The sequence below is a fragment of the Neolamprologus multifasciatus genome, chromosome 9 (assembly GCF_963576455.1).
Source record: "Neolamprologus multifasciatus chromosome 9, fNeoMul1.2, whole genome shotgun sequence".
Lineage (NCBI taxonomy): Eukaryota > Metazoa > Chordata > Actinopteri > Cichliformes > Cichlidae > Neolamprologus > Neolamprologus multifasciatus.
In genome coordinates, this window is record NC_140447.1 from 28835778 (window position 1) to 28850707 (window position 14930).

Below are 14930 nucleotides of genomic sequence, written 5' to 3' on the forward strand. Positions count from 1 at the left end.
TCAATGTCATTTTTTTGTTTTTCAACATAATACAAGGGTTAATTTCCAACACTTGCATATGATCTTCAATTTGTAGCAGATCCACTATCACATAGCAGCTGGAGCAGTCTCCAATGGAGGTCAGTCCACTGCTGCCACCTGTGGCCAAATACCACAGCCTACTACTAGATTAACTTGTGACACATCTGCACCTGCTGCTATGATCATATTGAGTAAAAGCTGAGTGGCTGCACTTACCCCTGGTACATCCAAATCTACCTACAAACATGTTGAAAGATGGAATGCCAGCAATGTGGATTATCAACACTAAAAACAATCAATAAGCAAAGACCACAGGGATCAATTTTCTCTGTTTATTTAGCACCCACAACATTTGTAGTCGCCTTCTGCAGAGGGGAAGTCCACACACACTGTGTGGTACCACTTCCCACAGAAGGTGCATTCAATCTGCAAGATTGAATGATATTGTCAGGGTCATTGTCTGACTGTTTATTACTAATCACCTGCTGTACATTCACAGTTACTGCCATCTCCTTACAAATGTTTATTAGATTAACCATACTTATACAGACTGTATATAACCACCAACTCTAAAATGTTTGTTCGCAGAGAAAAGACACAGACAGACTACGCTAACGACATGTGATGTTACAACACTAGTGAAATATTAGTGTCATTTCATTCTTGTCAAAGGTTTATTTGCATGACGCACAAACAGACACAATTAAAAGGTACAAATGTGTTGTGCATGAAACGAATTCAAACGTGCTGAATATGTGTGTCACAGGTTGATCTGGCTGTAGGTTGTGGCACTTGGCCAGAGGTGGCGCTGGTTGACTCGAGTCCATGTTAGTGCAAACAAAGTAAACTGCTCGCTTTAGTTGTGAAGCAAAAACGCTGAAACCGGAGAAATAAAACGTGCGAGGGGAACGATAACGACGACAAGAGTCTCCCGATCGTTTACTGTTGCTGTCCTGTGAACAACATCGGCGTGGTGTTAATTGTTTGCTGTTTTCGCGATCGCGTCGCACATGAGGATATCACCAGGTAAACTCGCCACATTTTTAAACATTTTGTTGTTCAACAGCATCAAGACCGACGGAGTGTGTTTGAGTTAACCTCACAAGTGGATTGTAGCCATTCAAAGACTAAATATATGTCGTCTTTGCATACCTCCACAATTACATATTGTTTAGTCTTTAAATTTTTTTTAGATTTCCCATGTACCACCAGAGAGAGACTAAGTACTACTAGTGGTATGTGTACCACAGTTTGAGAACCACTGTTCTAAACCATGCTGTGAAACTCCTGGGGACCACCCCTTAAGGGTGAGATTAAAAGTATATGTGTATGACTGAGGGGCTGCCCCTTAGATCTGCTCTGAGAGAAACATAGGAATGTAGAAGAGGTGAAGGGAGTGTGTGTTTTTAAAAAAAAACAAAAACAAAGAACAAACAAACAGCATGTTGGCGGTAGGGGTGCAACGATACTCGTATCAATATTGAACCATTCGATACAGTGCTTTCGGTTCGGTAGGCATATGTATCGAACAATACAAAATTTTTTATTTGTTTTATTAACTTTTCTTCCGACGATGCTGTCTGTGTTGAGCGCTCAGTGGATCTGCGTTCGACTACCCCGCCTAGGCTGCACTGTTGAGTGGAAATCCACTGAGCGCAGCGCAAGCTAGCAAGACAGAAGCTAAGCTCGTTGCAACATGGCAACTGCCTCAACGCTACCCGAAATTGAACCTCTCCCACCTTCATTCAGATCTGGCGTTTGAAACTATCTTGATGTTCATGTGAAGCATGACCCTGATGGTAAGCGCGTCATGGACAAAAGTAAAACAGTATGTCGGACAAAAACAACAAGCACGCATGCCACAAACTTAACCAGAGTCATTTAGACAGCCGTTAGCACATGATTCTCCTTATGGGGACCTGATATGTTCAATATGCTGCTGAGAATATCGCCCAGAAGAAGCGTATAGCTTTTATTTTGGAAAGAGCCATTTCTCTGTAATAAACTCTCTTTTCCAAAGATGAGTGATTTCTCAATCAGATAGATTTATTTATTTATTTTTGTTGTTTCATCAACATTAAATTTAAAAACTGTACTTTTGAGTTAAAATATATATTTATAATTTTTAATAAATGACAAATTAAAAAGGCAGGAACATTTTTATTTTTTTAAATTTATTTATTTATTTTTTGTATCTAAAAAATATTGAACCGAACGGAACTGTGAATTTTGTGTATTGTTGCACCCCTAGTTGGAGGTAAAAGTTCTACAATGAAAAACATTTCAAGGAAATGTTAAAAAAAAAAGTATTCCAGGATAAAACACAGCTGTCTTTGTCTTATCGGTACAAATCGTTGTGTCGGCCCACTGGGTATTTGATTCTAATAACAGGCCTCAGTCTCTCCTGCTACTGGTCTGCCATACTGCTAAATTTGGTATCTGTGCTCAAACCTTTTGTGTCTGTTTGCCCACCTCGGGAAGCAAAAATTGGTTGTTTTTTGTTGTCAGATGAACATATGAGACACTTTGACTCTTCAGTGCAGCGTGGAGCCTAACAAAGATCTGTTTTGTGTCCCAGCTGATCAGCAGGAGGAGAAGAGTCTGACGGAGCAGCAGAGGAACATTTTCAGCTACTTGGACTCAGCTCAGCCACTACAGAGAAAACAATGAGCTCAACACAGAAGGTGACAGACAGAGCAGGGCGATATGACCAAAAATATTTATCACAATATACATTTGAAAATTTGCGATAACAATGTAACTGACGATATAATTGACACTAGACAAAATACTTTACAACTCCACAACTTTATTAGTGCAAAAAAAAAACAACATCAATGTATTTTCACTTAAACAAGCAGCTTTTTTTTATGTGTATTAAAGTTATATAAAAATTTAACAATGCAAATGCCTTTGTGCAAATGTCAGCCAATTTTCTCTGGAAAATCCTTTTGGTTAAACTGTCAGCAAGCAATTTGCATTTGCACTGTTAAACTTTTATATAACTTTAATGCACATAAAAACAGCTTCTTTAAGTGAAAATACATTGATGGGTTTTTTGCACTAATAAAGTTGTGGAGTTGTAAAGTATTTTGTCTCGCCTCAATTATATCGTTATCACAAATTTTCAAATGTATATCGTGATAAATATTTTTGGTTATATCGCCCTGCTCTACTTTCATGTGTTACTGTTTAGGCTTAAATTGGTTTGATGTTTGGTGCCTTTTTCTTAATGTAAAAAAAACCCTTAGGTTACAATCAGACATTTTTTTTTTTTTTCACTGGACCAAGCTGGTCATTTTACCAGCTCAGCTCTAATTCATATGACAGATAATATATGGTATGGTATAAACATCTAGATGATGGGAAAGTGGTATTCTTGGTCTTTTGTGCTGCATTTGATTCAATAAATTTTGATCTTTTGATTGATAAGCTAAAATGTTATTGATTTTCACCAGCTGCTCTGTGCTGGATAAAAAATTATTTGGACAGAAGATAGCAAAGGGTTTATTATACTGGTTATTTCTCCGAGGGCTGCGATATGAACTGCGGTTTACCCCAAGGCAGCTGCCTCACTTCTCTATTCAGTTTTCACAAACGATCAGCAATATATCTTGGGTTAATCTTGGGTATGCCAATGATTCCACCATGTTTTATTCAGCCCGTGACAACTCTGAATTGATCAGCGTGTCACAACAAAATTTGCTGAATGTGTTTGACTGGATAAGTAAAAATAACATGATTTTAAATGTATCTAAATCCAAATCTATGTTAATTAGAAGCAGATTAGTCAACAGCCCACCCACAACTGAATTTTTCCATATCCAGTGTTAGAACACGTCACCCAGATTAAAGTACTCGGCGTTACCATAAATCACCACCTTTCATGGTCTCAGCACATCGACTCTGTTATTAGGAAAATGGGACAAGGCATAGCTATGGCTATGAAATGCTCTTTCTGTATCACTTCTTCAATTGTGAAAGATGTCATTAATGCACTAGTAATGTCTCATCTGGAGTATTGTTCAATCATTTGGTCAGCAGCTAATAAGACAGATCTTAACAGGCTTCAGTTAGTCCAGAATAAGGCGTCCAGATTAGTGTTAAGATGTTCATACTATACTAATATCGATAAAATGCATAATAAACTTTCTTGGCTTCCTGTACAGGCTAAAATATTCTATGGCTTACTTGTAGTTATAAAGAAAGCAATTCTGTTAAACACACCACATTTATTTCTGCTCAGCTGCAGTATCCAGATGAAATACATAATGATATTACACAATTTTCAACAAACTGCAATTTAGTTAATCCTCAAGTTAAAAGTAACTTTTTGTAAAACTGTTATATTTAGAGCATCTTTTAAGTGGAATAAATTGCCTTATAAAATTAGAGAATTATTCAAACTATTTAAAACTTCAATGAACACTTAAAAGCCGATTTTCAGAGCTTTTAGTTGTTGTAATATTGTAAGAGAGGATTTGTTTTTGAAATTTGTGTAATGTGCCTCAATGTTATTGATATTATTATTATTGATTGCTTATATTTTAACAATTGTGAAACTGTGCATGTAAGAGCCAAATTATGTGGGTATCTTAAATCCACTTTATTGTGTAATATTTTATGTGATTTGTATTTGACGGAAGACGAGCAACCTCGGTTGTGGAAGCTATTGAGGTTCCTTTTGAATAAAGAAATAAACAAAAATAATTCATGACTGTTTAAACACTAAAATCATGCCCATCCCTCCTGATTGTACACACACACACACACTTATATTATTTTATAATTTATATTATTTTCTTGTTTCCTATTACATATTTCTATAATTTGTATAGATTTATATATAATCATTTACTGATAAGAAATCGTATGTTTGTTTATTTGTTTATAGGTTGGATGTAATGTGTTAGAACTACCAGCAGGTGGGGATAAGAGACCTTTAAGGTGTTTGGTGCCACACTCCACCTTCAGGTTTAAAACTAGTGTTAATGGCGGGAGTTTGAAGGTTGAGTTTGTTCCACGACTGCATTGCACTCACTGCCTCTGTTTGTATCTCTGTCACTGCAGGACCAACATGGAGCGAGAAGTCAGCGCTCTCAGGAGGCCGACAAACCTCACAGAAGAAAGAGAGAGGAAAAACACACCTGTGACGAGTGTGGGAAGCATTTTACTAGGAAGAATTCACTAAAACTTCATCAGGTCACCCACACTGGAGAGAAATCGTTCAGCTGTGACTTGTGTGGAAAGTCTTTTTCCTTGAAGGGTAACCTAAAAACACACCAACTCATCCACAGTGGAGTTAAAGCATACAGCTGTTATCAGTGTGGCAGAGCTTTTACTCACAGTGGCAACTTACACAGTCATCTAGTTACCCACTCTGGAATTAAGGCATACAGCTGTGACGAGTGTGGGAAGGATTTTACTAGGAAGGATTCACTAAAACTTCATCAGGTCATCCACACTGGAGAGAGACCGTTCAGCTGTGACTTGTGTGGAAAGTCTTTTTCCTTGAAGGTCTCCCTAAAAACACACCAACTCATCCACAGTGGAGTTAAAGCGTACAGCTGTGATCAGTGTGGCAGAGCTTTTACTCGCAGTAGCTACTTACAGAAGCATCTAGTTACCCACTCTGGAATTAAGGCATACAGCTGTGACATCTGTGGAAAAACTTTCAGCTGGAGAGGAACCCGAAATACACACCTGCGCATTCACACCAGACATGATGTGTACTGCTGTGAACAGTGTGGCAAATACTTTGCTACAGACAAACGGCTAAAACTACACATGTTTACCCACACTGAGGAGAGACCTTATAAATGTGACCGGTGTGAGAAGACTTTTAAAGCTCCATATCACCTTAGAAACCACCAACAGATCCACACCAGAAAGAGACTCTACAAGTGCAGTTACTGTGAGGTATGTGTTTATATTTTTATCTTGTCATTTTAGCCTGACTGTTTGGAACAACTCTGCTCATTAAACTGTGTTAGCATGTTAGCAATTCTACTGCATGGAAAAGCAGCTCTTTGGCTACGTTCACACTGCAGGTCTTAATGCTCAATTCCGATTTTTTGATCAAATCAGATTTTTTTTTCTGCTTGTTCACACTACAAATAAAATGTGACAGCAAACGCGCTCTAGTGTGAACGCTCAAAGCGTCCCGCATGCGCAAAAGAAGGTGTCACACACAACACGCTCTGTTTACACCCAGACCAAACAATATTGTTTGACTGATGGCCCTTAATATAAAGACTTCGGACTTTACGTTTCCCAATTTTTGCTTTAAGTTATTAGTTTATTTATTATTTTTTAGAGGAGCGGTGCTTCAAAGGATAGTTGCAGATTTCTGTCAGAATGTGCAGATTATACAGTACAAATAAAATGTTCACGTTTCTCCAACGTTGTCTTCCCAACAGTTTCACTGACATCTACACTGGATGGCCAGGAAGCGTTCACAATGTCGTCTCGGGCGCTTCTCCGGCGCTGATAATTGCCGTCTGTCTTGTATCAGTGACGTAAAAGACGGATTTAATGCAGCATGACCGTTCAAACAGCAGTCGCTTTCTAAAACATCGGACATGTATCGGATTCTGTCCCACATACGAACGTGACCGAGATTGGATTTGAAAATATCGTATTTCGTTCACACTGTCATACAATGATCAGATATGGGTCGCATAGGGTCAAAAAAAATTGGATTTGATGCGCTTTCGCCTGCAGTGTGAACGTAGCTCTGAGTGATTATTCAGATTTTCATTTCAGTTATGATTTTAGTATTACTGTAGTATTATGGTGGTAGTATTGTAGTTATTGCAGCCCAGTAAACTGAGTGTGTTAACTGAAACAGTAAAATGTAATTGGACGTCTGCAGAGATGCTCTTTATTTCAGGCGACGTTCAGGATAAAAGTGTTGAAGGACTGACTTACACTGTCTTTGTGTCTTTGTTTAGAAGCATAGCAACACAGATGGATCCAGTTCTCAACTCTGTCATCACTGTGGTGGTGGGAAAGACTTTCGTTGTGACCTCTGTGGAAAAACTTTCAGTTGGCAAGAAACCCTAAAAATACATCAACGTAGACACACTGGAGACAAACTGAAATACTGCAAAGAATGTGGGAGAAGCTTCACCACTTCAAGTGACTTAAAACAACATGAACTGATTCACAGTGGGGTTAAACAGCACCTCTGTGATCAGTGTGGGTCATCCTTCACCACTGCAAGTCAGCTTAAATCACACAAACGAGTCCACACAAGAGAGAAACTATACAAGTGCAGACACTGTGACAAAAGCTTCTCACATTCAAGTAGTTGTAACATTCATGAACGTGCACACATGGAAGGAAACTACAGCTGTGACCAGTGTGACAAGAGCTTCAGGAATCTCAGATCATACTCCAAACACAAACGATCCCACGTTACTAATAAACTGTTTCACTGTTACCAATGTGCCCAAACATTCACCTCATTGTCTGCTCTGTGCAAACATCAGCGTGATCACTCAGGGCTGAAATCACTCCCATCACTGGATCACAGTGAATCTGAAGAGACAGAAAGATCCTCTGGTTTCAGTGTCAGACTCAAAAAGCTTGAGATCAGGCTCCACAGAGTTCAGATTGAATCATTTAAACTTGTGTTGAACTGAACTGGTTGCTGGGCTGAACTTCGACATAATACAGATTTACATGGGATCTTATTTTCTGTCGTTTTACTGAGTCAGTTTTGTCCTTTTTTCTCTGTCCTCGTTTTGCTCGTCTGTAAATAATTGAAAGTCAAATAGTTCATTTTCATTGTTCTCCAGCAAAACGTTTTGGAAACTTTAAAACCTTTAAAACTCTGACATGTTTTAGCACACAAGGCTTCATCGGGGAGTTCACTCATGATTGGACCATGAGAATAAAGGTTTTTAGTTCTTTCAAAGAGAGTCTTGGAGGTGTTTGATGTTTCTGTTTTTTCTGAAACTACCTGGGAAAAAAAACTATTTTTCTTGCTTCATGTAGTGTGGAAGTTTTTAATTTTTCTTTCATCTGTGATGTTCTTGAATGTGTTCACATGAAGATTGTACAAATAAACTGTCCTTTTAGCTTTAGCTCTTAATTTATTCAGTATTTATGGATGTAGCACAGCAGCAGTTTCTTGATTAACACTAGATTTACTAAACCTGCGCAAATTTGCGTAACTTCCCTAAACCCAACACCTCCTAGAATTACTGTTTTTTTTTTTTCTCTGGTGCAAGTCCCGAGGTTTTCTGCAGGGACACCGGCCCTCGTGGACTGAGATTGTCCACCCCTAATCTAGACCAAGAAGATAACCAAAAATACAAAATCAAACCAAGACATGAAAACTCAAAATATTGTGTCAAACTGACCCAGAACCGTGATACTCTTTGGGTAAAAATTAAGCCAACATCCAAGTGTCAAAGGTCGGTTCTAAAAACAAGTCAGTCCCTGAAGCTTATTTGTCTCACAGATGCTAATTTGGTGACTGCAGGAACGTGTAAGGAATGTTTTGGGACTGTACCCTTGTCTGATCTTAAAAATAAAACTAACTTTGTTGTTACATTACAGCAACATTGAGGAAACATTTAACGGCTGATCATGGAGCAGGATGAATGTCAAAGGGAAAGTCCCTGGGACGCGTCCGGTTATGCTTCCATCCGGCGTAGTCATCTGACCAGTCCGTGCTATATCGCCCCTCTTGATCCAGAGTGGTATAACGTTTTGTAGAAAAGTCTGATCAATTCGCTCTCTCTCTCACACACACACACACTACAAAATAATAAATTCTCTGGGGTTTTTTCTCATAACTTTATGGTACCCGATGGAGGAAGCATTGACCGGGACGGTCGTCTGACTCCTTCTTGATGTGCGTACAACAAGGCCATTTTCTTTTAGGGTTTCTGTCTATTTTCTGTCAATGGGAAAACCCGTTGTAAAAGTAGCTATAAAAATGAAGAAAAACTCTTTACTTTGGTTTGAGTGGCTGCACAAATCCAAAATACCTCATTGAGGTGTTTTAATAAAATTATTTAGTTATGAATTTAGTTCTGAGTTCTGAATATGTGCGCGGTGCTTTTTTTTCCACTAAGGGTTATTTTACACGTACTAGGAGTTGAGGCCTGCATGAAATTCTTTGCTAGGTTACAAGCATTAAGAAATACTAATATCGATCGGTTGTTGACGCCTTCTTGACCCGCGGTGTGTGCAAAATAAGACCGTTTTCTTTTAAGGATTCTATTTTCTGTTAATGAGAAAACCTGTTGTAAAAGTAGCTCAAAAGATGAAGAAAAACTCTTTACTTTTGGTCTGATAAGGAGTGGCTGCACCAAACCAAAATACCTCATCGAGGTGTTTTAATAAACACCTTTGAGTATGCGGCCCTTGAGGACCATTAAGGCTGCAGACCCTGAATTGGGATACAGCTCTGGTCTGATGGGGGAGGGGACCAGAGAAAACTAAAAGTCCGACATTGTTTTGGCAAAATTACACACTGATTCAATATTGATTTTAGTGACCTCCGATTGGCGTAACCAGGTGTTGATTGATTGATTGATAATACTTTATCCATCCCAAGGGAAATTGGGTAACCCTCTCAGGATTAAATTAAGTTTTTGTTGCTAATGCACAACCAAGTCCTGCAGTGATACTTCTGAGTAAAAAAACTCATAAAATATGTATGTGGCGGAATCAGGTTGTTAGTTTTTAACTGTTGCAAATCGGCAACGCCTGCCTCGAGCGGGTTAAGGCTGCCAGCCTTGCCAGCGCCATCTTACTCTCCCAACCATACATACATTACACAAACATCACATGATTCCAGTCAGTATGAGCAGATTCTTGAGAACAATGTTCAAGAATCAGTGACAAAGTTGAAGTTGTGCCGGGGCTGATATTTCAACAAGACAACAATCCTAAAAAGTGCTCAAAATCTAGTAAGGCATTCATGCAGGGAAACAAGTACAATGTTCTGGTATGGCCATGTCAGTCCCCAGACCTGAATATTATTGAAATTCTATGGTGTGACTTAAAGTGGGCTGCTCATGCTCAAAAACCACAAAAACTGGCTAAACTGGAGATGTTTTGGAGATGGTCCAAAATACCTTCAACCAGAATCCAGACTGTCATTGGAAGCGATAGGAAGCAATTAGAGGCTGTTATTTCTGCAAAAAGTGGATCTATTAAATATTGATGTAAATTTTCTGTTAGGGTGCCCAAATTTATGCAGCTGGCTAGTTTAAGATTACGAAATGGTAATCTTAATAGTAATCTTAAACCTCTAGATTAAGTTCTGTTGTCAACTACTAAGTGAAGAAGCAGTTTTTGTGAAGACCACTCATTAAACGCTATTAAAGACAAAGTCACAGGGAGAAGTCCTTTTGAATGTGGCCACAAATTAATTTAATTATACAGGTGCTGCGCTGCAGTGGTTTGAATCATATCTATCTAATAGACTCCAATTTGTGCATGTAAATGGAGAGTCCTCTTCACACACTAAGGTCAATCCTGGTGTTCCACAGGGTTCAGTGCTAGGACCAATTCTGCTTACAGTATACATGCTTCCCTTAGGCAGCATCATTAGAAGACATAGTATACATTTTCACTGCTATGCAGATGACACGCAGCTCTATCTCTCCATGAAGCCAGATAACAGACACCAATTAGTTCAACTGCAGGAATGTCTTAAAGACATAAAGACTTGGATGGCCGCTAACTTTCTGCTTCTTAATTCAGATAAAACGGAAGTTATTGTACTCGGCCCTGAAAATCTTGAAATATTTTCTGATTCCTGAAATATGGTATCTAACCAGATTCTTACTCTGGATGGCATTACCTCGGCCTCCAGTAACATTGTGAGCAACCTTGAAGTCATTTTTGACCAAGACATGTCCTTCAATGCACATATTAAACAAATATGTAAGACTGCTTTCTTCCATTTGCACAACATCTCTAAAATTAGAAATATCCTGTCTCAGAGTGATGCTGAAAAACTAGTTCATGGATTTATTACTTCCAGGCTGGACTACTGTAATTCATTATTATCAGGATGTCCAAAAAACTCACTGAAAAGCCTTCAGCTAATCCAAAATGCTGCAGCAAGAGTACTGACAGGGACTAGAAAGAGAAAGCATATTTCTCCTGTATTGGTTTTCCTTCATTGGCTTCCTGTTAAATCCAGAATTGAATTCAAAATCCTGCTCCTCACATACAAGGTCTTAAATGATCAGGCCCCATCTTATCTTAATGACCTTGTAGTACCATATCACCCTATTAGAGTACTTCGCTCTCGCTCTGCAGGCTTACTTGTTGTTCCTAGAGTATTTAAAAGTAGAATGGGAGGGAGAGCCTTCAGTTTTCAGGCCCCTCTTCTGTGGAACCAGCTTCCAGTTTGGATTTGGGAGACAGACACTATCTCTACTTTTAAGATTAGGCTTAAAACTTTCCTCTTTGGTAAAGCATATAGTTAGGGCTGGACCAGGTGACCCTGAATCCTCCCTTAGTTATGCTGCAATAGACGTAGGCTGCCGGGGGATTCCCATGATGCATTGAGTTTTTCCTTTCCAGTCACCTTTCTCACTCGCTTTGTGTTAATAGACCTCTCTGCATTGAATCATATCTGTTATTAATCTCTGTCTCTCTTCAACAGCATGTCTTTATCCTGGTTTCCTTCTCTCACCCCAACCGGTCTCAGCAGATGGCCCCTCCCCTCCCTGATTGTGGTTCTGCCGGATGTTTCTTCCTGTTAAAAGGGAGTTTTTCCTTCCCACTGTCGCCAAAGTGCTTGCTCATAGGGGTCATATGATTGTTGGGTTTTTCTCTGTATCTATTATTATAGGATCTACTGAGGCTGTCTGTCTCCTGAATCCGACTGTTGCGATTTGGCGCTATATAAATAAAATTGAATTGAATTGAAGAGATGTCATTGTGGATATCCCTAATCACGGCACTAGGTTAACTGAAGTAGAACAAAGTGTGAGCAAACTTGAGACAGTAACTGTGGACCTGAGAGATACGCTAATTTGCTGTCAGGACCAGCAGAAAACTCTCCAGACCAAAGTCACGGACCTGGAAGGAAGATTGCGTCACAACAATCTCCGTATATATGGAATTAAAGAAGGTGCTGAGGGGAATTATATGATGGCATTCAGTACAGCTTAAAGAAAGAACTTGCCCTTCTGGAAAATGAGGATTTGCAGATTCAGCGTGCTCACTGCGTGCTCACTGGGACCAAAGCCGCAAGACACAGTGATTGCAAAGTCAGGTTAATGTTCAGAGGTATGACATTAAAGACAAAATATCGAGAGCGGCTTGGGCTAAGAACATTTCTTATGAGGGCAAAACTAGACTATACAGCCCTGCTAGAGCACTAAGATCATCTTCCCAGTCACTTTTGGTACAGCCGAGACCTGACTGAAGACTAGAGGTGACCGCACGTTTGCCTTGGCTGCACCTGATCTGTGGAATAACCTCCCCATTGCCATCTTTGAGTCCGATTCCATTCAATCTTTCAAATCGCGGTTAAAAACCTATTTATTTAACCTCGCCTTTTCTACCAGTTAATGCTTGTTTGTTACTTAGTTTAATGCTTGTTGCTACCTTCATTCTATTCTTAACCTCTTTTAATTATTTTACATTTTTCTTGACTCTTTTATATTTTACACACAATGTTCTAATATGCTTTTTTATGTGTTTCTGTGTTTTTAATGCCATTAACCTGCTAACATGTTTGGTACTTTGCCATGGCCTTCATCTTTCTCTTTTACTTACATCTGACCCTCTCACATGTTCAGCACTTTGGTATACCACTGGTTTTTAAATGTGCTATATAAATATATAAATATAAATATAAAGTTTATTGTTGTTGTTGTTGTTAGTAGGACAGAGATCAAGAGTATAATACGGCACAAAATGAAGGAAAGGTGGCAAAAGCAATGAGAGGAAGAGAGGAAAGGGCGATGGTTTTACGGTGTGGTCTCTCTTTGTTTGCGACTTCTTGATGTTGGTAGATAGTAATAATTTAAAAATACATATAATATACACATTATAATGTACAACACATTATGGAGTATGCTTCTGCTGTGAGGCTCTGCCTCCATGTACTAATACAATTAATCACTGGACAGCTGAACTGGTATGTTTATTAATAATATTATATTAGGCCAATATTCTTATACATATTTTTGACCTGGGGCAGAATTGATTGTGAACTGGAAAGGGAAAATGCTTATGAACTTGCAAATTAAAAACATGATGCATTTAAGGTAACCCTTTTTCATTTTTATTTAAGAAGAGAATTTGTTCCACTGTGTGATGGCCGAGTCTGCTTGTTTTCATGGAGTAATTTCTCCTGCCTTAAAAAAAACCCTCTCAGAAGAGGCTGGAGTGCACAGAAACTGGTAGAGATGCAGGTATCTGGTCGTCCTGGGTTCCACAGACTATCAGCTAAAAAGAATAAACACATTAAATTGCTGCACATTTGTAGAATAACATTTAAGATTACTTTAAAAATAAAATATATTTGTTATTACATTAAATGTAAAGAGTCAAATGGAAGTATTTTTAAAGTTATTTCATGATATTTATATTATGAAAAGCAGATTTTTGACAATTTAAGTTTTTTACAAAATAAACACGCAAAAAACAAACAACAAGAACACAAAGCTGGCAAACCCAACCAAAATTGATCAAAATCTACCGAAAATACTCCCACACGACAGAACCTCTCCTCTGCCTCTCTGGCTCCATATCTCTCAATAGAACAATCTGTGGTTTGCTATCTCTCACCAACAGAACGCTCCACAAATCCCACGAACAAGTCACTTCCTTATAAACAGTGTTGGCAAGTTAATTTAACTGACTTAGTAACTGAGTTACAAGATTCTAAAAGTAATTATAACTTGAAAAGTAACTATTGCCTTACTTTAAAAAAAATGTTTAACCCCCTGGGCTCCAGGGGATAATTGGCCATTTTTAACTACTTTTGATTTTACCTCTATATTTTACCGAGTAGAAAAAGTTATATTTTTTACTGTAACAACCACAAACATGTTTACTGAATCATATTTCATAACTTTAAATGCAAATATAAATTGACAATTTTAAAATTATATGCACAAGTTTTGCAAACAACAATGTTAGTTGCTGCCATTTACCTTTTACCTCTTTTTTAATAACCATTTCAAACTATTGACAGAACAATCAGGTGTTCTGCATTCAATAAGATCCTACACAAATTATTTGTGCCACTCCAAATATTTCTGTGCACACTACAGGTTTCTACCTGTTTCTCCTGTTTCTACCTGGAGACAGCAGTCGCCTCATTGTTCTGACACACAACATAAAACTATCCACAACACTACACTCTAACTACACAAGACAACACACTAACTACACACTCCAAACACGTTAAACATCACAAATCTCTCACATCTCAAAACTCACTCTCTCTCTTTTTCTGCTTTCTCTCTCTCTCGCCATCACTCCTAAAACTTCCCCCTCTTACTAAACAACCAAATGTCATGTTGCCATATCCTTTTTTGATTGGTCGACGTGGTGCATTTTTCTACCAACATGAACGGGCTGTTTTTTGTTTGGTCATAAGCAGAGAGTGCTTGCTAGCGCTGTCCACAGTAAACGTGACGAAACTATTGAGGAAAAAACGCCGCGTATATAATGGTTATCATGACTCTGGTCTTAGGTGGCCTATCAACACAATTTAAAAATTGGTATCTATCACCTTGTTGCTTCGTCATCTTGAAGTGGTCATGTGGTTGGCTTACCATGGCTACTTTATTCTTCCTCAGTCAAACAGCAGCACTAATGCGATTGTTTTGCCCCCTTAGCTCCAGGTGTTGTGCCAAAAACTGATAAGTTGTTAGACAGAAAGTGATTGCCGTCCGCGGGAGCGCGCAGCT

At 38.6% G+C, this 14930-nt stretch overlaps 1 protein-coding gene across 1 annotated transcript in view; it reads left to right on the forward strand.

Annotated features, from left to right (window-relative positions):
• Positions 1-14930, forward strand: part of LOC146511747 (uncharacterized) — a 59293-nt gene that overhangs the window by 2015 nt on the left and 42348 nt on the right. Inside the window, exons 2-4 of the mRNA XM_085172369.1 lie at positions 2600-2705; positions 5092-5940; positions 6975-7288. Of these exons, the coding sequence (XP_085028495.1) occupies positions 2688-2705; positions 5092-5940; positions 6975-7288 (1181 nt within the window). The 5' untranslated portion in view covers positions 2600-2687. The remainder of the gene's footprint in view (positions 1-2599; positions 2706-5091; positions 5941-6974; positions 7289-14930) is intronic.